Source organism: Moschus berezovskii, chromosome 2 (genome assembly GCF_049115385.1).
Source record: "Moschus berezovskii isolate FMDL1 chromosome 2, NW_MosBer_1.0, whole genome shotgun sequence".
Taxonomy (NCBI): domain Eukaryota; kingdom Metazoa; phylum Chordata; class Mammalia; order Artiodactyla; family Moschidae; genus Moschus; species Moschus berezovskii.
The window spans coordinates 103,802,663-103,830,618 of NC_142461.1; the positions used below are offsets into that span (position 1 = coordinate 103,802,663).

General features: G+C 35.7%; 1 protein-coding gene across 1 annotated transcript in view; it reads left to right on the forward strand.

Annotated features, from left to right (window-relative positions):
- The first annotated feature begins 2,734 nt into the window (after positions 1-2,734).
- SLC4A10 (solute carrier family 4 member 10) overlaps positions 2,735-27,956 on the forward strand; it is a 347,596-nt gene continuing 322,374 nt past the window's right edge. Inside the window, exon 1 of the mRNA XM_055398322.1 lies at positions 2,735-2,907. Coding sequence (XP_055254297.1) covers positions 2,860-2,907 — 48 coding nt within the window. The 5' untranslated portion in view covers positions 2,735-2,859. The remainder of the gene's footprint in view (positions 2,908-27,956) is intronic.

The window sequence follows — 27,956 nt, forward strand, 5'->3', positions numbered from 1 at the left end:
TCTTTTCCAGTGAGTCAACTCTTTGCATGAGGTGGCCAAAGTATTGGAGTTTCAGTTTCAGCATCAGTCCTTCCAATGAACACCCAGGACTGATCTCCTTTAGGATGGACTGGTTGGATCTTCCTGCAGTCCAAGGGACTCTCAAGAGTCTTCTCCAGCACCACAGTTCAAAAGCATCAATTCTTCGGTGCACAGCTTTCTTCACTGTCCAACTCTCACATCCATGCATGACCATGGGAAAAACCATAGCCTTGACTAGACAGACCTTTGTTGGCAAAGTAATGTCTCTGCTTTTTAGTATGCTATCTAGGTTGGTCATAACTTTCCTTCCAAGGAGTAAACGTCTTTTAATTTCCTGGCTGCAATCAGCATCCACAGTGATTTTGGAGCCCCCCAAATTAAAGTCTGACACTGTTTCCACTGTTTCCCCATCTATTTCCTGTGAAGTGATGGGACCAGATATGTCATGATCTTAGTTTTCTGAATATTGAGCCTTTAAGCCAACTTTTTCACTCTCCTCTTTCACTTTCATCAAGAGGCTCTTTAGTTCTTCTTCACTTTCTGCCATAAGGGTGGTGTCATCTGCATATCTGAGGTTATTGATATTTCTCCTGGCAATCTTGATTCCAGCCTGTGCTTCTTCCAGCCCAGCATTTCTCATGATGTACTCTGCATATAAGTTAAATAAGTGGGGTGACAATATACAGCCTTGACATACTCCTTTTAGATTAAGTCTTATACTGGTAGAAATAGTAGCTCTAGCATACATAAGCGCTTAAGAAATGATTGTTTCAGCAAAATACCTATATGGTTTAATAATACATATTGTAGGAAAAGAGTGATTGAAAGTAACTTAAAATGCTGTTTTATTTTGACTCTTGGAATAAAAGAGTTCAGACTTTTTCCTAGTTATATTTAAATTCTGTTTTTAAGAAATATAAACTGGGTCACCTAGGGTTTCTTAATGATATAAAGAATTGTTCTAAATAGAAGTTATTTTTCTTCTAGTCAGTTGTGTGTGATTACCTGTTATGGTCATTTGAGTAAGAAAAGAGCTTTTATTCATCAGTTCATGGTAGAAAGTCAAGTTCAGATCTTATGGTTACCTGAGGAAAGGATGGGGGAAGGTATAGTTAGGGGGTTTGGGTGGACATTTACACACTACTATATTTTAAATGGATAACCAACAAGGACCTGCTGTATAGAACACTGAATTCCACCCAATATTTCGTGGCAGCCTGGATGGAAGGGAAGTTTAGGAGAGAATGGATACATATATATAATGGCTGAGTCCCTTCACTGTTTACCTGAAACTATCACAACATTGTTTGTTAATAGGCTATACCCCAGTACAAAACAAAAAATTATTAAAAAAAAAAAAAGAAAATCTAGTTTAGCCCTAGATTAGCAAATTCTTAATCAGATATCTTATTATTTAAATCCTTGGTTTCATCTCAGTGTGCTGTACACAAAGTTGCTACTTAAATATATTGATCATTATGGCTTAAGAATAAAATATTTTCTTATCATAAAATAATAGAAGTTTATATTATAAAAATTGTATTAAGAGGGAAAATAGATATGTATAATTCCACCTATGATGAGCATTGTGGAAAATTTTTGTGTATTGCAGAAGATAATTAATATTCAGTCCTGCTGATGAAGAGTTTTTAAAATCTGGTAAAATTTTTCTTATTTAAAATAAGCTATCTTAATAATTTTGTCATTATCTTTTAACTTTTCTTCATTTGTAACCTCCTACTCAATCTGGGGTCCACTGATATATGACTTCATTACTTTAGGAAATATGTATAGTCACTCAAAAAACAGTATCAACCGTTTTTCCTACAGAAGAGCTTCTTGAACTCTTTTTTTCTTCCATGGAAAATCCCCCACCCCTCTTTCACTGAGACTAAAGGGTGTATTCTTGGGCTACTTTGGTTTAGATTCATTCTTTTCAAAGTTCTTTAGTTTCCTCTCGGAGCAATGATACAAAAATACACGGGGAGGGAGATGGAAGGGGGGTTCAGCTGGGAGGGGACATGTGTATACCTGTTGCTGATTCGTGTTGATGTGTGGTAGAGGCTAACACAATATTGTAGAGCTGTTGTCCTCCAATAATTGTATTTTGTCCTATACTTCTCAATATTATACAATTATAATCTTTGATAATTATTAGTTACTCAAAAATACATTCTTTCCCTGTTATTTTTGTTGGGAAATAATAGAAAGATGTTTTATTTGCAACAATGTGTGATATCTAAGGTTTTCACAGTTAAAATATTGAAAGTATTTGTCTGCCAAATTCTTATTAAGTCAGCAATGACCTAAAATGCTGATTTTTTTTGTTAGTTCATAATTTAGTTTCACTGAGAGATCAATTTTAATGTCATCTTATCTGTTTTTAGTGACCCCAGGTATTCAGAGCAGGATACCAAGTACCTTATTAGGTTTCTGGGAATAAAGTGAATTGGTTCAAAGTGTCAAAATCTGGCTGAGCTGATTGGAGTCCACCTTGGACTAGTTTATATAAGAAGTTAGCATCTTATGTGAGTGTCTTAATGTCCATCAGACTTGCAGCATTGCAGACTGTACTGTATGCGAGTAGCCAGGTGTGGGCAGTGATACCGGGCTGGGGAAATCTCTCTTACCGGCCCAGGAATCCAAGGCATTCAGTGCAAAACCTGGCTAGCAGCCCGAGTGAGTAGGAGCCATGTGACTCTGGTGAGTTGGAGTGTGCAATTGCCTCCTGCTTCAGAGCTACCTGATCCGAATACTAAGCAGAGCGAGTGCCGGGCTGAGTGTAAGACACTGAAGACACTGCAGAGAAAGGTGCTTATTCCAGAGGCGTTACAGAACATGGAGATTAAAGACCAGGGAGCCCAAATGGAGCCGCTGCTGCCTACGGTAAGAGACAACCTGCTGTCACGTAGATTAACAGCGTTTGCAGCAAAACCTGTCAGGCAAGCGGTCTGCAAGCTAGGTTCAGCGAGTGTACTTTTGGGGTGGTGGATAGCTCCCACGACATATGGACAGGGGTCTCCTCCCATCTCGGGTGACTGAAATGCATAATACGAAGCACATGATTATTTTTCCCCTTCTCAATATGGATGCACGACGGTGATGAAATGTCTCATGTTTGCTGCTGTTTGAAGAGATGGCTAGGTTTAGCAGCAGGGGCAGCTGTGTATCTCTTTCCCTGTCTGTTACTGTCTGTCTCTCTCTTAGGCTGTGCAGTCAAGCCCCTGCAAATAAGCCCTCTTTTAATCATTTTTCTTCTGTGATAAATTTCCTCCCCATGCCTCATCCCCCTGCCAGTGAGGTGAGGGAATCTGCTGCTGTTATAGCTCTAGAGATTTAGTCTCTGCAGAAACGAGGGAAAAGGAAAACAGAAGGATCATGTGTGTGTGTGTGTGTGTGTGTGTGTGTGCTGTCAGTTTCTCTCAAAGGGAAATGTGTCCTGGTTCACATACAAAGAAGGTATGCATTTTGGGGGGTCAGGCACACGATTCAGTTTTGAATATCTGAAATGTCCCTGAACTGTCATTTAGAAATAGCCTGTTTATCTCTAGGTCACAGGCTGCCTCCCTGTATCTGATTGCTGGGTGAGTAGTTGATTTGCCTCTCCTCTCCACAATCTTTGACTGGCTCACAGACTTTGTAGTTCTTCAGGCAACATCCTTTCTCAGTCTAGAGCAGCTGATGTTGCTGTGTTCAAGGGAAAGAAAATAAAATAAAAACAACAGTACTATTTTCTTGAGGCAACAGAGATGCCACGCGCTAGCTTCCAGCCATCTGTCAGCGCTATCACGGCTCAGGGCAGCAGAAACCTCCCTGCACCACACCAGGCCTAGGGGCTGTTCTCAGCTCTCTGGTACTCAGGTCGGTGACCCACCTTGCAGACTTGGGACTGGCAGCAAACTGTCCATTTCTGAGCCCATTCCTAGTCTTTGAACACATCTTTCAATCAAATAATTCCCCAGGGGGAGTGAGTAAGTTCTGGGCCACTGTATTTTTAGGGCCTTACCTCTCCTGCCGGGCTCAAAATCTGCAAAAGATTCCAGTTTGCATCCCGGAATTGGCTGTGGCTACTGAGCATGCCCAGTTCTCCTCAGGACGCCAGTCTTGGGCAGGGAGGGAGCTGGGAGATGAGAATAATGCAGGGGTCACCACCAAGAATGGAGCCTAGATATAAGGCAGGGGGAGTGTCAAAGAGGGGGAAAAAAAGGAAAGCTTGCCAATTAGCCTTTCTGCTTAAAAATAGAGATACTTGTTTACAGATCAAAGTGGAGTTATTTTACAAAAACGAGACTAAAAGGTTTATTTGTATTTCCAAACATGAATAGATACATAAATTAGGATTCTGTGGGTATTCAGAATAAAGGGTATCAAGAATGTCAGAGAATAATTGTACCCTGTATGAGACACAGGAATTGGGGAATGGAGATTTAAGGAAGATTAAGATATAGGGGAAGAACCTTTTTTTTTTTTTTAATGGGGAAGGGGTTTGGAAGTTGTCCTAGAAAAGCAGGCTGAAGTCAGTTTGATGTGGTATATGAATTGTCCCAGGTGGGAAATATTTCAAGGGTTTAGGTCCAAATGAGGATTAACTGGAAAAATTTAGAAGATGATGACATTATTGGGCTAGATGGACAAACAGTTTGTGACTTAAAAGAGTAGAGAAAACACAAGTTTGGCTAGAAAAGGTCTGCAGTAAGTTGGGTGGACATTTTTGAAGAGTTGAAAGTGCATTTCACGTGCATTATGCCCAGCACAAAATTGTTACAAAAGTTAATAGCAAGAGAGAATCACCTTAGCAGTTCATTATAAGGAAAATAAGCATGGGAGGCTAGAAATCTTGTTGAATTATTGGCCTACTTTTATATCTGTATAGTATTTTCAACCTCTTCAGTTGCTTTTATGACCTCCCCACCTCAAACAATCATATTGAGTAAAGCAGATTTTACTGTCTTAATTTTACATATAAGGAATCAAGACACAGGTAGTTTGAAAAACATATTTAAGGTCATATAGTGACGAAACCAGAACTAGAATATAGGTCTTTTGGCTGCCGTCTATGGGGTCGCATAGAGTCGGACATGACTTAAGTGACCTAGCAGCAGCAGCAGCAGCAGAAAATAAAGCTTTTTTAAAAAAATATTATATTATTAACCAGACCTATGATAATCGGACGCTGGGTTGGAGTTTTTATACTTGGAAGAAAAAGGAAGAAATAGTTTGGTGCTCTGTTTTAGAAAATTAATCAGATGACTTTGCAAATAATTATGTGAGAGGCAGTATGGCATAGTATTTTAAAACACAGTCTTACGGGTTCCAGCACTGCTATTTACATGCTATATAATCTTGGAAGGCTGACTTAAGTCTTAGTTTTGTCAACTGAAAAATGGGAAGGTGATAGTACTTTTCTCTTGTGTTTTGTGATGAACAAATGAAATAATCTATGTGAAATGACTGGCATTTAGTTCTAAATAAAAGCTGCTATTATCATTGTTGATGGAAGTATAGATGAGATAAATTCTAGGTTTAAGGCTTTTATGAAGGATGGCTTATCAGTACTATCTGCTCAGAAGGAAAAGTGGGGAAATGGAATACTGGAAAACACTATACAGTGGAGGTGGAAGGTGGAGTTTTTAGTTACAGCTGTGGAAACTTTGTAGTAGAAAGGCATTAAAAGCCAAGATTAGATATGGGAAAGAAACAGTCAGAGGTAGGTAGAGAAGTGAGAGAGAAAGAAAAACAATAAGAATGGATAAGAATGCCGAATGAGTGAATATATTAATTCTGACTTAAGTGAAAGGGTAAAATACATTCTTCTTAAGCCTCCAACTTTTACTTTAATTTAGTAAATATAAAGTACATCTTCAGACTTTGTGTGAAGGAGGCCCTGCCATGTCCCATTTTCTCTTAGTCCTTCCAAGGGAGTGTCAGAGATTATTTTCTTCTGTTGCACCAGGCATTGTTGCATTTGTAGGCCCTAGATACCCTAAGGTTAGGACATTCAATTCTAATAGCCTCAGAACTGAATCTGGTTTTCATAGAACCTGACTGTTATTTCTGAAGCAATAGAACAAAATTAGGTTCAGAAGATTCACTAGCTTATTCAATACCTGTGTGCTGTGCTTAGTTGCTCAGTCATGTCTGACTCTTTGTGACCCTATGGACTGTAGCCCACCAGGTTCCTCTGTCCATGGAATTCTCCAGGCAAGAATACTGGAGTGGGTTGCCATGCCCTCCTCCAGGGGTTCTTCCCGACCCAGGGATTGAACCCAGGTCACCTGCATTGCAGGTGTATTTTTTACCAGCTGAGTTACAAGGGAAGCCCATTAAATGCCTAATATTGGCCATACATGTTCTTGGTGTTGGGGTAAAGCAATGAACAAGACAGACAAATGTCCTGTGCACATGGACCTCACAATCTAGCTAATCTAGAGTAGAGGTAGGACTCCATTTAACTTTTTGAGAAACTGCTGCTTTGTCTTCAAATATTTAATCATAGTTATAAGCTCCTTGATATGGGTATATATAGAAACTATATAATAGTAATGATGGTGGCATTACTTTAGAGGATGGAATTAATCTTTTAAAAGTATGAACCAAAAAAAAAAGTTTGAACCAGTTTATTGCACATCACTTTCAATTTTCTATTGACAGTGCTTAATTTGTTTTAGAAGTAAATAATTGGATAAACTTTAAACTATAGGCTATGGAGGAGGCTTCTAGGTGAATCTTTTATGACAAATATTTCTATGTTATACCTTTAATCTTAGATGATATGTAGTGGTGCATGTTAGATCCCTTCTAAAATTCAGATGTCCCAAAAGGAACTTAAGTTAAACTTACTTATAAAACTGCTTTGAGTTATGCCGCTGGAATAAATGTTGTTTTTTTAAAGGTAATGTAGTATAGCATAGTGGAGAAGGCAATGGCAACCCACTCCAGTACTCTTGCCTGGAAAATCCCATGGACGGAGGAGCCTGGTGGGCTGCAGTCCATGGGGTTGCGAAGAGTCGGACACGACTAACGCGACTTAGCAGCAGCAGCAGCAGTATAGCATAGATGGTAGAGTTTAGTACCATTTAGAATACTAATTCCAGATTTCCAAATGACCCAGTTTATTGAATTGTTTTATTTGTGAAAAAATATTATGAAAACATTTTATATTATTATCTTAAGGAAAAGAAAAATTATTATCTTAAGGAACTTAAATGTCAAGTAACAAAAAGAGCAACTTAGGTTGACTAAGTTATATTGATATTTCTATTTTATTATAATTTAGATTATATGAATTTAAAGAAAATGTACTCATTACACATGGTAATACATAGGAAGAAAGAAATACAGTATAAGATTAATTTTCTTATAAGAATTTTCACTTTCATGACTCACTTTTATGGTGAGTGAATATAGAAATAAATTATATGTATAGGATGCTAAGGTTAGTAATGAGTTGTTGTTGGTCAGTCGCTCAGTCGTGTCCAGCTCTTTGTGACCCCCTGGACTGTAGCATGCCAGGCTTCCCTGTCCTTCACCGTCTCCTGAATATTGCTCAAACTAATGTCCATCGAGTTGGTGATGCCATCCAACCATCTCATCCTCTGTTGTCCGCTTCTCCTTCTGCCTTCAATCTTTCCCAGCATCAGGCTCTTTTCCAATGAGTCAGTTCTTTGCATCAGCTGGCCAAAGTATTGGAGCTTTAGCTTCAGTATCAGTCCTTCCAATGAATATTCACAGTTGATTTGCTTTAGGATTGACTGATTTGATCTCCTTGTAGTCTATGGGTCTCCAAAGAGTCTTCTCCACTACCATAATGCGAAAGCATCAATTCTTCGGCAGTCAGCTTTCTTTATAGTCCAACTCTCACATCCATACATGAACACTGGAAAAGTCATAGCCTTGACTAGACAGACCTTTGTTGGCAAAATAATGTCTCTGTTTTTTAATATGCTGTCTAGGTTGGTCATAACTTTCCTTCCAAGGAGCAAGCATCTTTTAATTTCATAGCTGCGATTACCATCTGCAGTGATTTTGGAGACCCCAAAATAAAGTCAGCCACTATTTCCACTGTTTCCCCATCTATTTGCCATGAAGTGATGGGACCAGATGCCATGATCTTAGTTTTCTGAATGTTGAGCTTTAAGCCAACTTTTTCACTCTCCTCTTTCACTTTCATCCAGAGACTCTTTAGTTCTTCACTTTCTGCCATAAGGGTGGTGTCATCTGCATATCTGAGGTTATTGATATTTCTCCCAGCAATCTTGATTCCAGCTTGTGCTTCCTCCAGCCCAGCGTTTCTGCATATAAGTTAAATAAGCAGGGTGACAATATACAGCCTTGACGTGCTCCTTTTCCTATTTGAACCATTCTGTTGTCCCATGTACATTTCTAATTGTTGCTTCCTGACCTGCATACAGGTTTCTCAAGAGGCAGGTCAGGTGGTCTGGTAAATTCTCTTTCAGAATTTTCCAAAGTTTAATGTGATCCACACAATCAAAGGCTTTGACATCGTCAATAAAGCAGAAGTAGATGTTTTTCTAGAATTCTTTTGCTTTTTTGGTGATCCAGAGGATGTTGGCAATTTGACCTCTGGTTCCTCTGCCTTTTCTAAATCCAGCTTGAACATCTGGCAGTTCATGGTTCATGTATTGCTGAAGCCTGGCTTGGAGGATTTTGAGCAGAAGTGACTTAGCAGCAGCAGCAGCAGCAGCATTTGAGATGTGCTAACTTTTTAAATTGGCTTTAATTTAAAAGAATTGAATGAATTTTTAGTTAGATGCAATATTTTTAAATCCTAGCTCAGTTTTTAGCTATGTGAATCTGGGTAACTTATTCAATCTGTTTCAGCATCAGTTTCTCATCCGTCAAGGCTAGATAACATTAGCAACCTATCAAGAGAATCATAAAGACTAGAGATGTTTGTGCTTAGCAGAAGCCTGAAACAATACCTACTAGTATTATTACTTCATAAATATTGTCTGATTATCATCATCATTTCAATTCAGCAGTCGTTTGTTTATTCTAGAATAGGACAGTGGAAAGAACAGTGAACTGGGAGTCAAGAAACGAGAACTCTAGACCAAGCTCTGCCATTAACTAGTATAAGTGCCTGCCCTTAAATACATGCCCTTATCTCTTTGATGTTCAGCTTCATCTGTAAATTATTTTAAAATTCTAGTCTCCAATTGATTGCTCCAGTCCTTTTCTGACCAAAACATATCTTATTTCAAACAGTAAATGTATTATATATTAGTTATTCCCTTTTTCTAAATAAGATCAATAAATCTCAAGGAGTATCTGAGACAATTCTTTAAATAGGAAGTATATACTTGAACTTTACATTTATATAAAAATAAATAAGATGTAACTAATGTTTACTACATAGATGGAAAGTAGTATCTTCACAAAAAGCCAAATGATCAAGTGGATGTATCCTATGAGATATGAGAAAGGAAGAGTGGAATTTTCTCTGCATAGAAAATGGGTTGAGAATGGCATTCACATGTCTCCATTCACTTGAAGCATCTTACAATGCACTGCAGTCTATACCCAGTTTAGACTTCTGAAATAGCCATCATTCTAAGGTTAGAAAGAAATGACACATTGGAAGTATGATTATTTTTCTGCCTGGCTCTCTTGACTATTTGACTTCTAGATGAAGCTTCAGATATTTTATAACCCTCCATCATAAACTATCCCACTTCCTTATCTGATCACAATATTTTCAACATAATATTTGTAGGCTTTTAGATTCTACCATTTGTTAGTACTAGGTCAAGAAGCAACAGTTAGAACCAGACATGGAACAAAAGACTGGTTCAAACTGGGGAAGGGAGTACATCAAGGCTGTATATTGTCACTCCACTTATTCAACTTATGTGCAGAGCACATCCTACAAAATGTCAGTCTAAATGAAGCACAAGCTGGAATCAAGATTGCTGGGAGAAATATCAGTAACCTCAGATATGCAGATGACACCACCCTTTCGGCAGAAAGCAAAGAGGAACTAAAGAGCCTCTTGATGAAGGTGAAAGAGGACAGTGGAAAAGCTGGCTTAAAACTCAACTTTCAAAAAATGAAGATGATGGCATCAAAGAGCTGACTCATTTGAAAAGACCCTGATGCTGGGAAACATTGAAGGCGGGAGGAGAAGGGGACGACAGAAGATGAGATGGTTGAATGGCACCTCCGACTCAATGGACATGATTGGTGATGGACAGGGGCACCTGGAGTGCTGTAGTCCATGGGGTCACAAAGAGTCGGACAGGACTGAGCGACTGAACTGAAAAATAAATAAAAATAGGAATCCCATTATAAAGTGAGCTTTCATATCTACATCTTCAAAAATGAAAGTTCTGTGAAACAAGGTGCTATAAAGTGTAAGGCATTGTAGGTTGCATATTGCAGGATTTCATTTATTGAAATGTCTGTAATAGGTACATTCTTAGAGACTAAAGTGGATTAATGTTTTCCAGGGCTTGGGGTGTAGCAGAGAACTGAGAACTCAGAGCTCTGGGGTTTCTTTTTGGAGTGATGGGAGTGTTCTGGAAGTAGTTAGTGGTGATGGTTGCACAACATTGTGGAAGTACTGGACACCACTAAATTGTACATGGCAAAATGGTCAGTTTTATGTAAGAAAACTGCAAAATAATTTATTATTTACTCATTATCACTAACAGGGAGAAGGTTGATTTAAACAGTGCTTGTATTATTCATATTTATACAAATCAATGAAAGGGCAAATAAGATACTCACAAAAATTAAAAATAACTTCATGCATACACACACACCTAGTTTGTACCATAAAATTTGTTCTTTGTGATAATAATGTTGAGGTTGGCCATGGTTTCAGCAAACTATTTGTAGAGATCTTTTGAAATACATATTGAAAGCTGAGTTAAGAAAGTATATATCACATACAATGTATAGGAGAGGAAGAGAACTGTTTAACTTGGGTCAAATTGTTATTTCTTATCCAAATCACCTTTCTAAATTTCTCTTGATACTCTTTAAACTTTAACATAAGGAAAATCAAAGCAACTAAATTTCTGAGACGCTACTATTTTTCCATTAAAGCTCACTTTGTTTTACTAATATTTTTAGGGTCATTGTTGGTCTAACTTCATAAAATACTATGTTACTGTATGGTGGGGTTATAGTTAATGTTTAAAGAAACTTCCAGACTATTTTTCAATGAGATTGTGCCATTTTACAATTTTGGTTTTTCCACACTATTACCAATACTTTTCTTTTTGAATATCCATTATGAGTTAATTTTTATGTATGATATGAGATAAAAGTTGTTACTTTTTTTTTTTTTTGCTTTTTTTTTTAAAAAAAATAGATACCCAATTTCCCCAGCATCATTTGTTGAAAATACCACCTTTCTCCACTGAATTTTCTTGGCAGCTTTGTTGAAATTAAATCGATAATAAGGTCATTTTTTGGGACTCTGATTCTGTTCTGTTGATGTACATGCATAAGTGAAGTGAAGTCGCTCAGTCGTGTCCAACTCTTTGCGACCCCATGGACTGTAGCCTACCAAGCTCCTCCGTCCATGGAATTTTCCAGACAAGAGTACTGGAGTGGGTTGCCATTTCCTTTGCATATCTTCACCTTAATACCACTGTCTGATTATTGAAGCTTTCTAATAATATTTAAAATCAAGTGGTATAAGTCTTTCACTTTTGTTCTTTTTCTAAGGTGTTTTGGCTATTCTAGATACTTTACATTTCCATATAAATTTTAGGGCCTGCTTGTTGACTGCTGTGAGAAGCCTGCAATTGTCTTAATAGGAATTGCTTTGAATTTATAGATCGATTGCTATCTTGACAATATTGAGTCTTCCAAATGTGTACATGAACTGTCTCTAGTTTTTACATCTTTAATTTCTTGTGGCAGTGTTTCCTAGTTTTGTCTTGTGAGAATTTTTATGCACTGTATCAAGGATGACATAAAAATTCCTGAGGTGCCATTTGTACAGAAGTTTCTATATTAAGCTTAGACCCAATTCCAAATAGTTCAGAACTCCAGAGGTTTTCTCAGAAGGCCTAAATGGAGTTTAATATATGGACTCAGTGGGATAGAGTAAGAATGTATTGTAGCCACGGATTCTGTATAGTTTTGATTTAATGATAAAGACCTTATATTATCAGTATCATCAAAACTTGCTCATTCATCATGAAAATTGTGCTCTAAAAATCTAATAAGCAAGTTTTTAAAGAATTTTCCCATTCCATATTGAATGTGTTAGGTTTCTGGAGTGCCTCCAGTATTTATTTGTACTTCTGCTTCTTGCTTATCCTGAGAAGCCAAAATTTTTTAGAGATTGATATTGCTTCCTGATGTTTTTTCTTCCCTTTTTGAAACATGAGGGTTTGATATCAAAGATGATGACCTAATCAAATTCCAGAAAGCAAATACCATAAACAGTATTTAGATATATAACAACTATTGTAAAACATAGCCTTGTTTATGAAGCATATTTGATTATTGTTATATTTGTACTGCTTCTTTTATAAGTACAGTGGGCATAAATACAGTGGTGATTTTTTGTTGATATTTAAGCTGCTCTGGTAATAAGCTTATTCAAACTCTTTTTGATTTGCTCGGAAACAAGAATATGGTTAAAAAATGAAAAAGAAATGTAGAAAGCAAGATATAAACCTAATACATAATATGATTGTAATTTGAGTGCATACTGTACACTTTGTTTTATTAACAAATAACTTCACAGTAAAATGCCTGTCCAAAAATCTGATTTTTATGTAATCCTACAGAGCACTTCTGGTAGATATAAAATTTTGGTATTTTTTTCTGCTAAGCAAAAGGATTATTGAAAACCTTAAACTCAAAGACCACTTGCATCAGAATCATCAGGAGGACTCATTAAAAATGAAAGTTCTGGGCCTTATTCAGGCTTATAGGCTTAGAATATCAAAGGGATGGTGCCAATAAACAAGGAATTCAAAGAACTCTCCAAGTGATCCTTATGAATATGGAAGCTTGGGAATCTTTACCTAAACAAAATAAAAAAAAATTGTTTGAATAATTTTTCCTGTGGGAATGAATGGTAGAAGACAACAGCTTACAATAAAATAGAGCTGTTTTTTTAAATAAGTCATAATGGATTAGAAAATTCTTACTGTTTGTTTTACTATTTAGCATTTAGTACATATTACATATCACTTTGCAATTTCTATATGTATGTAAAACTATTTTTCAGTTCAGTTCAGTTCAGTCACATAATGTAACTTGTTTCCTCAATTAGAGTGTAGGTTCTTAAAAGTAGTCTACTTTAGATACTTTTGTGCTGCTTTCACAAAGCTAGGTGCAGGAGTCCTTCTTAAATGTCTCTTGGGTTATTAGGCAGTGACACCAGTAGACATCAACTGTCAAGAACTGAAACTCTGAAGACAGACAGTTCTAACTGTTCTAATTTGTAGATATGACAGCATTGGCAAGTTACCTAGTCGTTCAAAGCCTCCCTTTACTTATCTGTAAAATAATAAAAGCATCTGTCTCATGGGCTTGTGAGAATAAATGAATTATGTACATATTATGTACATAATTGTGTACCCATACATATATATTTGCATGCATAAATATTATGCACTCATTTTATATTCCCATGTATATATATTTGTATATATGTTATACTTTTTTTGAGTAATGGCAAAGATAATAGTGATTATTGTTGTTATTAGCTTTTTTCCCTTTGAAAATAATTATATTGAAGAATTTTATACCTAATATGCAAAATTCATTCAATCAGTGATTCAATAATACTTATAAAATAACTTTATTCATTTGACAGTAATAAGATGTGTGCCAGTAATATAGTCTTGGAAGTATAATAAAATATATTTTTCCTAATTATAAAATTAGTATATTTTAGAGTATCTTAGAAAGCATAGAAAAATAAATACAAAAAGAAACATTCATTTTACTATTTTTTAGCTGTTTATTTTGGAGAAGGAAATGGCAACCCACTCCAGTGTTCTTGCCTGGAGAATCCCAGGGAAGGGGGAGCCTGGTGGGCTTCCATCTATGGCGTCACACAGGGTCGGACACGACTGAAGTGACTTAGCAGCAGCAGCTCTTTATTTTGAGATTATTTTATACCTAAAGAATAATTGCAAAAACAGTACAAAGAGTTCCTGAATACCTTTCATCTATGTTGCCATACTAATACCTTACATAATTCCAGTTATTAAATCCAGGAAATTAGTATTGGGACAATTCTATTAACTAAACCAAATATTTATTAGCGTATCACCAGTTTTTCCACTAATATCCTTTTTCTGTTCCAGGATTCCATTTTGTGTTTAGATATCATGTCTCTAGTCATCTCCAATTTGTGAGGTACTGTCTTGCCTTATCTTTCATTACTTTGACACTCTTGAGGTATACAGATTTTTTTTTTTTTTGGTAGATTATCTCAGTTTGTGCTTGTCTGCAGTTCTCCTAATTATCCTGAGGTCATGCATATTTTTTTGGTTAATATCACTGAAATGAAATGAACTCTTCTCAGTGCATCGTGTCAGGGGATAGATGATGTCTTATTTCTAGGGATATTAACCTTGATTATAGAAGTGTTGGTTGGATTTTTCACTGTAAAAATTTCCCTTTGTGGGATGATTTGGGAGAATGACATTGAAACATGTATATTATCATATGTGAAATGAATCGCCAGCTGTTTTGATGCATGATACAGGATGCTTGGGGCTGGTGCATTGGGATGAACCAGAGGGATGGGATGGGGAGGGGGGTTCAAGATGGGGAACACATGTACACCTGGGGCAGATTGGTGTCAATGTATGGCAAAACTAATACAATAAGGTAAAGTAATTTGCCTCCAATTAAAATAAATAAATTAAAAATAATAATATCTTTGGGGAGATACTTTGAGACTATGCAAATACCTTGTTTCTCTTCAGACTTTTTCCTACTAATTTTAGCGTTCATCAGAGAATATTTCCTGCTTATTACCTATTTATTACTTTATTTATTTGCTTAATAGTGACTTGCTATTTCTCTCATTCTTTCTGCATTTGGAAATTAGAATTTTTTTCCTGTAAGGAATAGCTGTCACTTTCCTCCATTTTATTTATTTATTTAATTGCTTAAATGGCAACTCACTCCAATATTCTTGCCTGGGAAATCCCATGGACAGAGAAACCTTGCAGTCTAAAGTCCATAGAGTCACAAGAGTCAGATATGACTAAGTGATTAAACAACACAAAGATATTTATGTTTATAATCCAGTACTCTACGAATTAATTCATTTAGTTGCTCAAATGGTTTTATATTTGGAGATTAGGAACTCCTTTCATCTGACTTTCATCCTTTCAACATGCTCCCATTGTTTTTTGAGCATTTCCGTAGTATCTGGGACCGTAAGATTTTCCAGGGTCATCTTTTAATTTACCCTGCCTCAGACCCAGAATCAGCTATTTCTTTAAGGAGCTACTAGGCTAAGTGTTAAGGATATTTATAAACACTGCCAATTTTTTTTTTCTGAAAAGATTATATAACCAGTTTTAACTTTTGCTTGAAGTTTCACGAGTGTTTTAAAAACTGACAATTTGCCTGGTAAACTTTTCAACAACATACCCTTTTGTATTCCATTTCCAATTTTGTTTACTCTTATGTAGTATTTTTCTATAAAGTAGATTTCTTCATAAGAGGAAGCATTGAACTACTTGAAAAATCTTCTGTTTAATTCACTTTACTTAAAGTTTTACCGAAATGTTGCATAAGTCAATTATTAACATCTGTTTTATACATGGCTCCTTTGTACAGTGAAGGTATGCGCCTCAAGCCTGTCATTACAGATCTGTACTGGGTACCATTTTGTCTATGAGAATTTTCAGTCTGATAGAATGAAATGGTTCCTCTACTTTCTCAAAAACCACAGACATTGTCTTTAAAAATTTTTTAAAACAATGAAGTTGAGATCAGTCCAATTAATAAGGTGTTTAGTGTCTTGCCATTTTCCTCAGCCTTACTGTTTATTGGGTAGTGCCAATGGCACCCCACTCCAGTACTCTTGCCTGGAAAATCCCATGGATGGAGGAGCTTGGTGGGCTGCAGTCCATGGGGTCGCTAAGAGTCGGACACGACTGAGTGACTTCACTTTCACTTTTCACTTTCACACATTGGAGAAGGAAATGGCAACCCACTCCAGTGTTCTTGCCTGGAGAATCCCAGGGACGGGGGCTTCCGTCTATGGGGTCACACAGAGTCGGACACGACTGAAGTGACTTAGCAGCAGCAGCAGCAGCCAATGCAGGAGACATAAGAGACATGGCTTTGATCCTGGGGTCGGAAAGATCCCCTTGAGGATTAGTCTGTTATAGAATAGATATAGACACTCAGCTTTTATTTGCTGTGTTAAGATGATTCTTAGGTACAGTGCTTTCAATTTTATCGATCCTTAAGATGATGAGACTATCATTTTTATTTGAGCCATCTAGGATCTTTCATGTCATCAAAATCATGTTGAAGAAGTACTTGAAGATCCTGACTGATGACAAACTTGACAAAAGTGAAATTTCTAGACCTTCCCATATGTTGTTATTTAAATAAAACATGATGATTTGGACTCTGAGCATAATTCTCTGATTTAATAATTACTTTTATCTTATTAGCGGTTTGAAAAAATTTGTTCATAAGAACTGGGATTAGGATTAATCTTTTTTAAATCAAGTAATTTAGTAACAGTTGTATAACAGTAACTGTTGCACATTTGTCTTGGCATTGTTAGTAAAAAAGTACTTTCTATTTAGGTCTTTAACATAAATATCCATTATAAATGGTTATCATAAAAGGTTAATAATAATAATTTCTGAGTATTAATTCTCTTAGCTTGGTATTAGAAAGTTAGATACCAGTTCAGTCCAGTTCAGTTGCTCAGTCGTGTCCAACTCTCCACGACCCCAAGAATCACAGCACGCCAGGACTCCCTGTCCATCATCAACTCCCAGAGTTCACTCAAACTCATGTCCATCGAGTCGGTGATGCCATCCAGCCATCTCATTCTCTGTCGTCCCCTTCTCTTCCTGCCCCCAGTCCCTCCCAGCATCAGAGTCTTTTCCAGTGAGTCAACTCGTCGCATGAGGTGGCCAAAGTACTGGAGCTTCAGCTTTAGCATCAGTCCTTCCAATGAACACCCAAGGTTGATCTCCTTCAGAATAGACTGGTTGGATCTCCTTGCAGTCCAAGGGACTCTCAAGAGTCTTCTCCAACACCACAGTTCAGAAGCATCAATTCTTCGGCGCTCAGCTTTCTTCACAGTCCAACTCTCACATCCATACATGACCACTGGAAAAACCATACATAGCCTTGACTAGACGGACCTTTGTTGGCAAAGTAATGTCTCTGCTTTTTAATATGCTATCTAGGTTGGTCATTGGAGAAGGCAATGGCAAGCCACTCCAGTACTCTTGCCTAGAAAATCCCATGGATGGAGGAGCCTGGTAGGCTGCAGTCCGTGGGGTCGCTAAGGGTCGGACACGACTGAGCGACTTCACTTTCACTTTTCACTTTCACACATTGGAGAAGGAAATGGCAACCCACTCCAGTGTTCTTGCCTGGAGAATCCCAGGGAAGGGGGAGCCTGGTCGGCTTCCGTCTGTGGGGTCACACAGAGTCGGACACGACTGAAGTGACTTAGCAGCAGCAGCAGCAGGTTGGTCATAACTTTCCTACCAAGGAGTAAGCGTCTTTTAATTTCATGGCTGCAGTCAGCATCTGCAGTGATTTTGGAGCCCCCCAAAATAAAGTCTGACACTGTTTCCACTGTTTCCCCATCTATTTCCCATGAAGTGATGGAACCAGGTGCCATGATCCTAGTTTTCTGAATGTTGAGCTTCAAGCCAACTTTTTCACTCTCCTCTTTCAGTACCAGTCTAATAAAAGATACTTGGAATCTCATACAGACCATTTCTGTAATGTAAGGTAATAAAAAATATTTTTTCAAATCTTTATGAGAACAAAGACACAGAAATGGTGAACTCTGATTTTGTCCATTCAAAAATCAATGATGCTTTCTCATAATTCAGGAAATTCTAACCCTGGTATATTCATTTAAAACATATTGAGCCAGCCTTGAACCCAGCTTTAAAAAGATCAGCCTTACACAAACTCAATTTTAGTAGCTTATAATTTTGCTTGTTCCCCTTTTATGATTTAAAAATATTATTTCACTTCCTTTCACACCCTTAATCTTAACTATCTCTCTTACCTATATAATTCAGTACTCTTAGTCTGTCTAATCTAAATAAATTTCTCCCATCTTTGCAGATGATTTCATGGTCTAGCATAGGACAAAAAAAGGCTTGTATCTTTGATTCTGCAGAATAATGTGTCTTGATGCAAAGTATCTAGTTAGCTCACAGTATCTAGTTAGCTTAATAGTTCTTGATTTCATATAGACCAAATATTTACCACCTAACTTCATGGTTGTAGTGAAACTTTTGACATTAGAATCAGTTTTTCTTGGAAAAATATATTTTTCTGATGTTTTTCTTGATTCAGAAAATATCTTGAAGGAAGGGATGGAAAGCCTTCAAAAGTCTATTAAATCTCAGATTGTTCCATAAAGTAATAATTTGATGATGATGTTTCAGTAATTTACAAACACATGTTTATATTTATCTTATAAGTACCTGCATATATAGAAAGCAAGAAGCAAGAGCACTTGACAAAATGCAATTGAACTTAATATATAGTTCATATTATTTAGTGAATCTGAAACTTCAATTAATTAATTTACATTAATTACTGTTATAGGAGCCCTTATATTGGGTGAGAATCGAGGAGTAAAGAAGTAGCTTTACTGTCTTTTAAGAAATGCAGCAAGGATTCTATTAATACCTCTCTGGGAGCTATCATGAAATGTTCCGATCATGGCCTTAAATAGTTTGCACTGCTTTGATCATGATGTCTTTGTGCAGATGATCTATGATAAAAGGAGAATAAGATCAGTACAGATAAATGAGACTCAAAGATAATTAAAGTGATCTTTTTTAAGTCAATAGTTTCAGTGTTTTGTGTTTTTTTGTGAGATGGTCAGTCAGGTACAGTCAAGAGAGGCTTAGTAAAATAAAATTTTCATCACCATCCAGTATTCTTCAAAGAAAAATAAACACACAGACTAGAAAAATATATTTGTCAAAAAATTTTGAGGACTTTTGTACTACAATTTGAGATGACAGTAAGGTTAGAGTAAGATAAATATGGATGGATCAATAAGTGATTAGGCTTGTGAGAGTTAGAGTCCATTTGATTTTCAAAGGTAATAATTTAATAATCAGAAGCAATTGAGGAGGACATTATGCTCAATGAAATAAACCAGATGCAGAAAGAGAAATGCTGCATGATCTCACTTATATGTGGAATCTAAAATAGTCATATAGAAGCAGTTAGTAAGAGAGTGGTTACCGGGATCTGGGGAGATGGGGAAATGGGAGGTGTTGGTCAAAGTGTACAGTATTTCAGTTATGAAAAATAAATACTTTCTGGAAAGCCACTGTATAAAAAGTGAACAGAAAATTTATAAAAAAAAAGGTCAGGAGAAGCACTATTTTACAAAATTTGTCAATATTGAACAAAAGATATGATTGAAACTATGTGTCAGTTGATCAAGTATTAATAAATATATAAAGGCAAATCATGTATGTGTCTGGAACAATATGATTACAAGTGACATGGCTATTTCTAAAAGAGTTTTGTTCTGTGTTCTTTTATAAGGTCATTTTTTACAATGGTCAGTCAGCTGTGGAAGAGATATGGGAGAGGCTTAGGAAAACCACGTTTATTATACTTACAGGCCATAGACAGGTCATCCAGGTCAAGTGGAAGCCCAGGTTTTAGTCAGGTGGCAGAAGAAAAGAGCAAGGAAAAAGTTGAGGCCAGGACCTTTATTGGGTTTTCTGCCAGAAAGGCAAGGTAGGGTAAGCAGTTTAGAACTGTCCAGTTTGAATACCTCTGGCAGGCTTTGTCTGTTGGGGTGATCTCTAGTTGCCTGGTTACCTAGTCCTAGGATGATTTAGGGCAGGAGAAATATTGGCTTGATTGTGTAAGTTTAACAAGGAGGAAGTTGAAGGTATAGACTTGGGTTTGGTTGGTTTGCATATGAAAGGCATGTTTATGGACAAGTCCTTAATTTTCTGTAGAATTTAGCTAGGCCTCAAAGGAGCACTCTCTCCTCCAGTCTATAAGGTTCCAGATGCCATAGTACAAATAGTACAAAAAATAAGAAAATATATATAGTTACCATAATTGGTCTGATGATGAATGGATATCAAATAGATAAATACAGAATCTAAGAAACACAGAACAAATGGATATCCTGTATTAATCTATCAGTTCAGTTCAGTCGCTCAGTCGTGTCCGACTCTCCGCGACCCCATGAATCACAGCACGTATTAATCTATAAATTCTCTTTAAACCAAAGTAAAATAACTGTCAGGCCAGGTGTGACCAACCCACTTTATCTACATCCATTTGTGGGAAGGATTTTGGGAATTCCCCCAATACCTTTTTATTTCTTAGTTTTATATGCTCCTATGAAACTGTGGACTTTGATGGAATTTTTATTAAAAATTGCAGATATATCAGTAATATATTTTATATTATACAATCTCATGATATTACTTGCTCATAGCTAATGTATGTGTGTGTGTGTATATATATATATATATATATATATATGTATATATACTAATACATATATATGTGTTTATATTGGAGAAGGAAATGGCAACCCACTCAAGTATTCATTCCTGGGAAATTTCATGGACAGAGGAGCCTGGTGGGCTACAGTCCATGGAGTCACAAAGAGTGGGACATGACTGAGTACATAAACACACACCCATACAAATGTGTATATATGTATATATGTGACATCAGCAAAGAGAAATGTATAGGAAAGACAATGTATAGTTCTCCTTAGCCTCACAGATTTTTCTCTCTACCCTTTCACAGATGGATTAGTGATTATTTAATGATAATCTGACTTCCTAATTACATATTCCTTTCTGATAAGTCATTACAGTGGTTTGTTTTATGTAAATAAAGGTACAAGGGTTCACCTTTGATTATTTTGGAAAAGCCTTCATGAGAAAACACATTGTATTGTTTGGACTTTGATATACTTTCAGGAAGCTAAGATTTTTTAAAAATATAATATTCCTAAGAATTTATTGTTGGCTGAACATTCAAGTTGAAAACCAAGTAAAGGAATTTTACATAAATCTGAGGGCCAGTCAAAATAAAGACCAATGCTGAGAATGTATTTGGAAACTTCTTGAATCTTGGTTCATTTTTGTTCCCCTGAATTATATACAAAACTCTGTTTAATATTAGTAAGCATTTACCTATGAATGAAAGGAAAAGACTAAGATTCATTACAGACAGCTTCTAAACTGCACATGACTATTCTATGAATTAAATCAAGTTTTTATAAAAGTTTGACAGAATCTTAAATTTCCATTTAATATAGTAGTTAACTAACTACTAAATTTTGTAATTGCCCAATGTTTTCTTTGACAGTTTTAACTTCTAGTACTAGTGACAATTTTTTGGGAAAGTCGGTGGAATTCTGTGATCTATTTGTAATGTAGCTAAACAGATAAATTGATTAAATTTTCAAAAGAGTCATTTTCAGAGTCAAGGTAGCAATGCATAAAAGTAAAGTATGTTATGGCTTGTAATTAAAATTTAGAGTACTCTCTGTTTAGACCCCTTGGATTAATCCCATTAAAGTCTGGCTACATTTATTTGTGATGTTCTTCAACTTGAATTGTTAAAATTTGTTTTAAAAATTCCTTTAAATCAAATTGACTCTTAGGATACAAAAATTTTTCTTCAACTCATTTTTCCAGTTTAAATTTTGCATCACAAATGTATGGGAACTGTTTTGATCTGTGAAGCAAAAAACAAAAAAACCTCAGACTAAATTGATAATTTTCACACTCTAATTTCAGGTACTGTGGAAGTCTTTATAGCTACACATTACAGCTCAGATTCATTCCTGTACAGACCATTGACTGACTTGAAATTTCTATGTGGGAATCAAAAGAGAATCAAAAGAGAGCATGTCTCCAAATATCTAAATAAGTAAAAATATATTTTATATCAGCACTGCTGATAGTGCTCTGGAGTTTTAATCAGCAAGTGATTTCTCCCTTGTAAATTAAATTAGTTGCTTCAAAATTAGACATAACCAATATCACAATTTTTATCCTTGATACATTGACAAAAGCCTAGCTCAGTTCAGTTCAGTTCAGTCCCTCAGTCGTGTCCGACTCTTTGCGACCCCATGAACTATAATATAAAAACATTTCACATTTGTTGAATTTCTTCCTTTTGTCTGATGTATTATTTCTGGAGTTTTCATTATTTTTGGAAAGCAGAATTTTATGACAGCGCAGTTTCTAAGATTTTTCTCATCTATTCATAATTCTAAAATAGATACTATTCTTGTAGGACTGCATATCTTTTATATTCAAAAAATTTAGAACAGTCTTTTAAACGTTCATCCTTTTTCTGGAATGATTATACAGTATCTTATTAATTGAAGACTATTAACAAAATCTATTCTGGTTGTTCTCTCATTTGGAGAAAGTAGATTACCTCAATTTAACTGGTTCCTTAGATGTCATTGTAACCACGTAGTTAGCTACATTTATATCCTATCATGTTTAATAGTGTTGTAATTCTTCAAACAGTTGAACAAAATAATTTCAAGTGTTTTAAAGTCTGTCAGAGTTATTGTCAAGGAACACTTATTTTCATGTCCAAATTAGAGGTGATTAAACCATGAAGAATTTGAAACATTGATAATCAAGAAAATATGTCCAAATCAATGTACGTCTTATTTTTATGTACATGGTTATAATTGAATTTTTGATGTTGTGTTTGATCAGCATTTTATAGCATTTAATACAAAGTATATAGTTCTCAACTCATGTTGATATCCACCAAAATTTGAAATTAATTTCTCAGCCAGCTTAGAATAAATGAATAAATTATTTTAAGGAAAAAACTGTTGGAAAAAGGGGTGAGCGCAACATAGTTATCAGAGTGATTAGTTATCTAATATGTTTCTATCAGCAAAAAAGGAAACTTAGGTTGATTGAGCTAAAATGAAAATATTAGTATGACATTATTGAAATTTATGATAATTCTCTTGGAAACTATTCTTTTTTTACATTCAGTTTCTTTAAAATTTGAATATGGGCCACCTTGGTGGCCCAGTGATAAAGAATCCGCCCTCAGTGCAGGAACTGCAGGAAACAGGGATTTGATTTCTGTTTTGGGAAGATCCCCTGGAAGAGGGCATGACAAGCCACTCCACTTCTCCAATTCTTGCCTGGAGAATCCCAGGACAGAGGAGCCTGGTGGGCTATAGCCCATAGTGTTGCAAAGAGTTGGAGATGAATATGACTGAAGTGACTTAGCACCCACACATTTCTGGATTTTTTACATTACAAAATTTCTTTCCATCATCCAGATGTCATATAGACCAACAATTTGGGTTACAGGAGTAGGTCTAGTATCATGGGCCAGTTCTTCACTAAGAGCAGCGGGGCAGAGCAATGATACCAACCCAATCAAATAGCATGATGACTGGATTTTAAAAATTCTCCAAAAGTTCTTATCCATGCATTTTTCAAAATATTATTATATCCATATCTCACTTCTGTCTCCCCACCTCCTCTGTCACATCTCTATGAGGTTAGTAGGGCAGGCAGCATTATTTTCCTGAAAATATGATCAGCAAATTCAAGCTCAAGTGGGCATTTGACCATCTCGCAGTAAGTTAGCCTGCACTGTGTTAGTTGCTCAGTCACGTCCAACTCTTTGTGACCCCATATACTATAGCCCGCCAGGCTTCTCTGTCCATGGAATTCTCCAGGTAAGAATACTGGAGTGGATTGCCATTCCCTTCTCCAGAGGAACTTCCCAATCCGGGGATCGAACCCTGGTCTCCTACCTCGTAGGCAGATTCTTTACTGGTTGAGCTACAGGGAAATCCTAGTTAGTCTCTAAAGCAGGGCTAAAACCCAAATGTCTTAAATCTTAATTTTGTCAACATTTTTCTGTTACTGTGTGAAATGGCAGAATTCCCTTATAATCTCCTCAGGTGAGGCTGCAACTGTATTTTCCCAAACAGTTTTCTTCTGTAGTACTTCATTCACTCATACACTTATCCATTCAGTTATTTATTGAAGACATGCAGTATGTGCCATTGAATGTCAAGGACTTGGCTCAGCTGATTTCAGTTTTCCTTTATGCTTGGTACTTCTTTGGTACTTCAAAGAACTTTGAATTGATAGTTGTAGTGTTTATTAGCGTATTGTTCTTGTGACGAGCTGACTCACTGAAAAAGAGTCTGATGCTGGGAAGGATTGGGGGCAGGAGGAGAAGGGGACGACAGAGAATGAGATGGCTGGATGGCATCACCGACTCGATGGACATGAGTTTGAGTGAACTCTGGGATTTGGTGATGGACAGGGAGGCCTGGCGTGCTGTGATTCATGGGGTCGCAAAGAGTCGGACACGACTGAGTGACTGAACTGAACTGAACTGAAGACTATTAATTGATAAGTAGGACTAAAATATTCTTAAAACAAGAAATTCATAAAGCTTAAAAAATTAGTGTATTTCCATTTAAGAAAATATAGAGGCCAAGGTTTCTGTTGATCACCACCCTGACTGCTTGCCCCCTCCATTCTTCACAGAATTAACCACTGTTTTCAGTTTGTTGAGTGTGCTTCTAGACATGGCATGTACCCATAGATAATACATAACATTGCAAGTGTTTACAAAATGACATCATATTATTGCTTTATAAATTGCTTTTTCTTTTTTTTAAATGTAAGCAGTATGATTTGGGAATCTATATGTATTGGATAACTGATCTACTTAATTGTTGGTCTGTTTCATATTTCATGGTATGTGTAACCATTTTCTATTATGGGCATTTATGCTGTTTTCAATTTTCTTTTTCTTTATAAACAATGCCATAGCAAAGCATGTACTCTAGAGTTGCATTTAATGCATTTTAATTGCATTAACATTTTTAATAGATGCTGAGAAAATTACCCTCCAAATTGGCTGATCCAATTTTATGCCTCTTCTGGAATATTTTTGCTAACCCATGCCTTCTCCCAAATGTGATATTGTATAAAAAGTTCGTTTTGCTAAGCTAATATATGAAAAACAATTTGTAATAATTAAAAAAATTTTATTTCCTTAGAGTATTTTTATGCAGCCTATGAGATTTTTTAATTCTTGCCTTCTTTCAAACATATTATGAAATTTTTGTTTTGCCAGTCTGATGGATTAAAAAACAATATGTTTTTAAAACATTTAAATTATTTAAAAATTATTTTCTTTGAATATATTTTTGATTTGATTGTCCATTTCTTCATCTGTTCACTTGAAAAAGACTTTTTCTTGTAGATTCGTATATAATCCTTATATCCTATGCTATGCTAAGTTGCCTCAGTCGTGTCTGAATCTTTGCGACCCCATGGACTGTATGTAGCCCACCAGGTTCCTTTGTGCATGGGATTCTCCAGGCAAGAATACCAGAGTGGGTTGCCATGACCTCCTCCAATATAATCCTTATATACTCTAATATTTGTCTGTTAATTACATTATACATTTTATTTTGCAGATTTTACGTGTTTATTTGTGATATTCTTCCTATAAAGTGTTTCATTGTGAAGCAGTCAAATACTTGGGTAGACTTTCTTGTAGTGATTCAAAACCTAATGACTTTTTAAAACTAGCCATTTTACTTTGGAGTAAATTGAGATTAATAGGAAAGGTGCAGAGATGCAGAGTCCCCATACACTCTTCACCCAGTTTCTCTAATATTAACATCATAAGTGGTACATTTGTCAAAACTAATAAATTAATGTAGGCATATTCATTTCAGCTATGTTGCAAACTCTATTCAGATTTCACTAGTTTATCCGCTTTTGCTAATTTTCTGTTCTGGGATCTTATCCAAGATACACTGCATTCAGTATTCGTGTCTTCTTAGACTCTTCTATCTGTGATAGTTTCTGTTTCCTTGTTTTTCGTGACTTTCAGTTTGGTTTTGTCTCACATTTTTCTCATAATTAAACTGAGGTTATGTGGTTTAGGGAACATTACCACAGAGGTGAACTGCTTTTCTCTTTCCATTATATCAGGTCGTACATGATACCAACTTGTCAGTGTTGATGTTAATTAACCTTGATCACTTGGTTAAAGTAATGTTTGCCACATTTTCCTCATTTATAGTTACTGTTTTATCCTTTCCATACTCTATGGAAGCAAGTCATTAAGTTCAGTCCACATTCAAAGAGAGAGGAAGTTCTGCCTCCTGGAAGGGGGTAGGTATCTACATATATTATTTGAAATTCTTCTCTGAGAAAGATTTATCCCTTCTCTTCATTAATCTATGTATCCAATCATTTATATAAATATGGACTCATGCATATTTATTTTATTCATTGGATTATGATCCAATAATGTGTTAATATTTTTTTTCTCAAATTATTCTAGCTTTGGCCATTGGGAATTTTCAGTTTGGCTCCTCACTGTTTTTCATTGTTGTTTTGAGGGATCATGTTGAATTAAAGAGAAAAGATACATATGGCTTGGGTTAAAAAAAAAGTAATAACACATACAAATATACTTATTTTTCCAATTATATTGAAATTATATGTATATAAAATTTCCAGTTATATTGACCTTTTGCTTTGAAAATACCTGAGACTTAAAGTGATATAGGACATTTCATTTTTAAGAATTCTTTTGTATTTTGACAAGCTCTCTATAAAGTTGTTTCAACTTATTACTGTCTAGTTATATTTTGTGTGTGTGTGTGCCAAGTTGCTTCAGTTGCGTCTGACTCTGAAACTCTATGGACTGTAGCCCACCAGGCTCCTCTGTCCATGGGGATTCTCCAGGCAAGAATACTGGCGTGGGTTTTCATGTTCTTCTCCAGGGCATCTTCCCGACCCACGGATCAAACCTGAGTCTCTTAGGTCTCCTGCATTGGCAGGCAGGTTCTTTACCACTAGTGCCACCTGGGAGTGGCAGTGTTATTAAATATTGAATGATATGTCCACTATATATAAAGGTTACTGTTAAAAAATATTTGCAAAGAAGAAATACAGGAAACATTGTTGCTTATAAATTGCAAAATTTTGTTTTTAAATAAGTGACTATATATAGAATATATTAAAACAAAAGTGATCACTAGTTAACAATTACTTATTCAAAATTTTGGAAAATCTATCTTTGAAACTGCATTCTAATAACATGTATAAAATTAGTATAACATAAAATTAAATAACATATTTTTGCATAAAGGTGATAATTTGAAAAAGAAAATACTGTTTGGTTCATGGGTCACCTGTCATTCAAAGATTCCTAACTTTATGCTAATATTCAAGCCAATAGAACATAGACCTCAGGATTAGAACATTCTTTTGTAAGAATTTTTAAAAAATACTTTGATTTATAAATACATTGTAAAATGAGTATGTATTCTTAATATCGGTGTCTATTTTATTTAGTTTCATATGATAAAAACCACAGCTCATTTAAAATGAAAATTGAGAATTGTATGGGCTTAAAAATTGGTGTCCTGAACATGAAAAATATATACAGTGTGATCAAATTTACAAAGATTTACAATTTGCTGGATTCTAAGATAAAACATTTCAGATGATATTGAGAGATATCTGATGATTTCTCTTTCTACTTCAAACAGTAAATCTATCATCATTAAAATTAAGATTTTAATGCTAATTAATTATAGTAAGCTGTAATAATCAAAACCAATAAATTTGCAGCATACAGAGTTAATGATATTACTCTATGAATTTTTTTTTATTAATTAAATTATATGGTCACTGGGTGGGAAG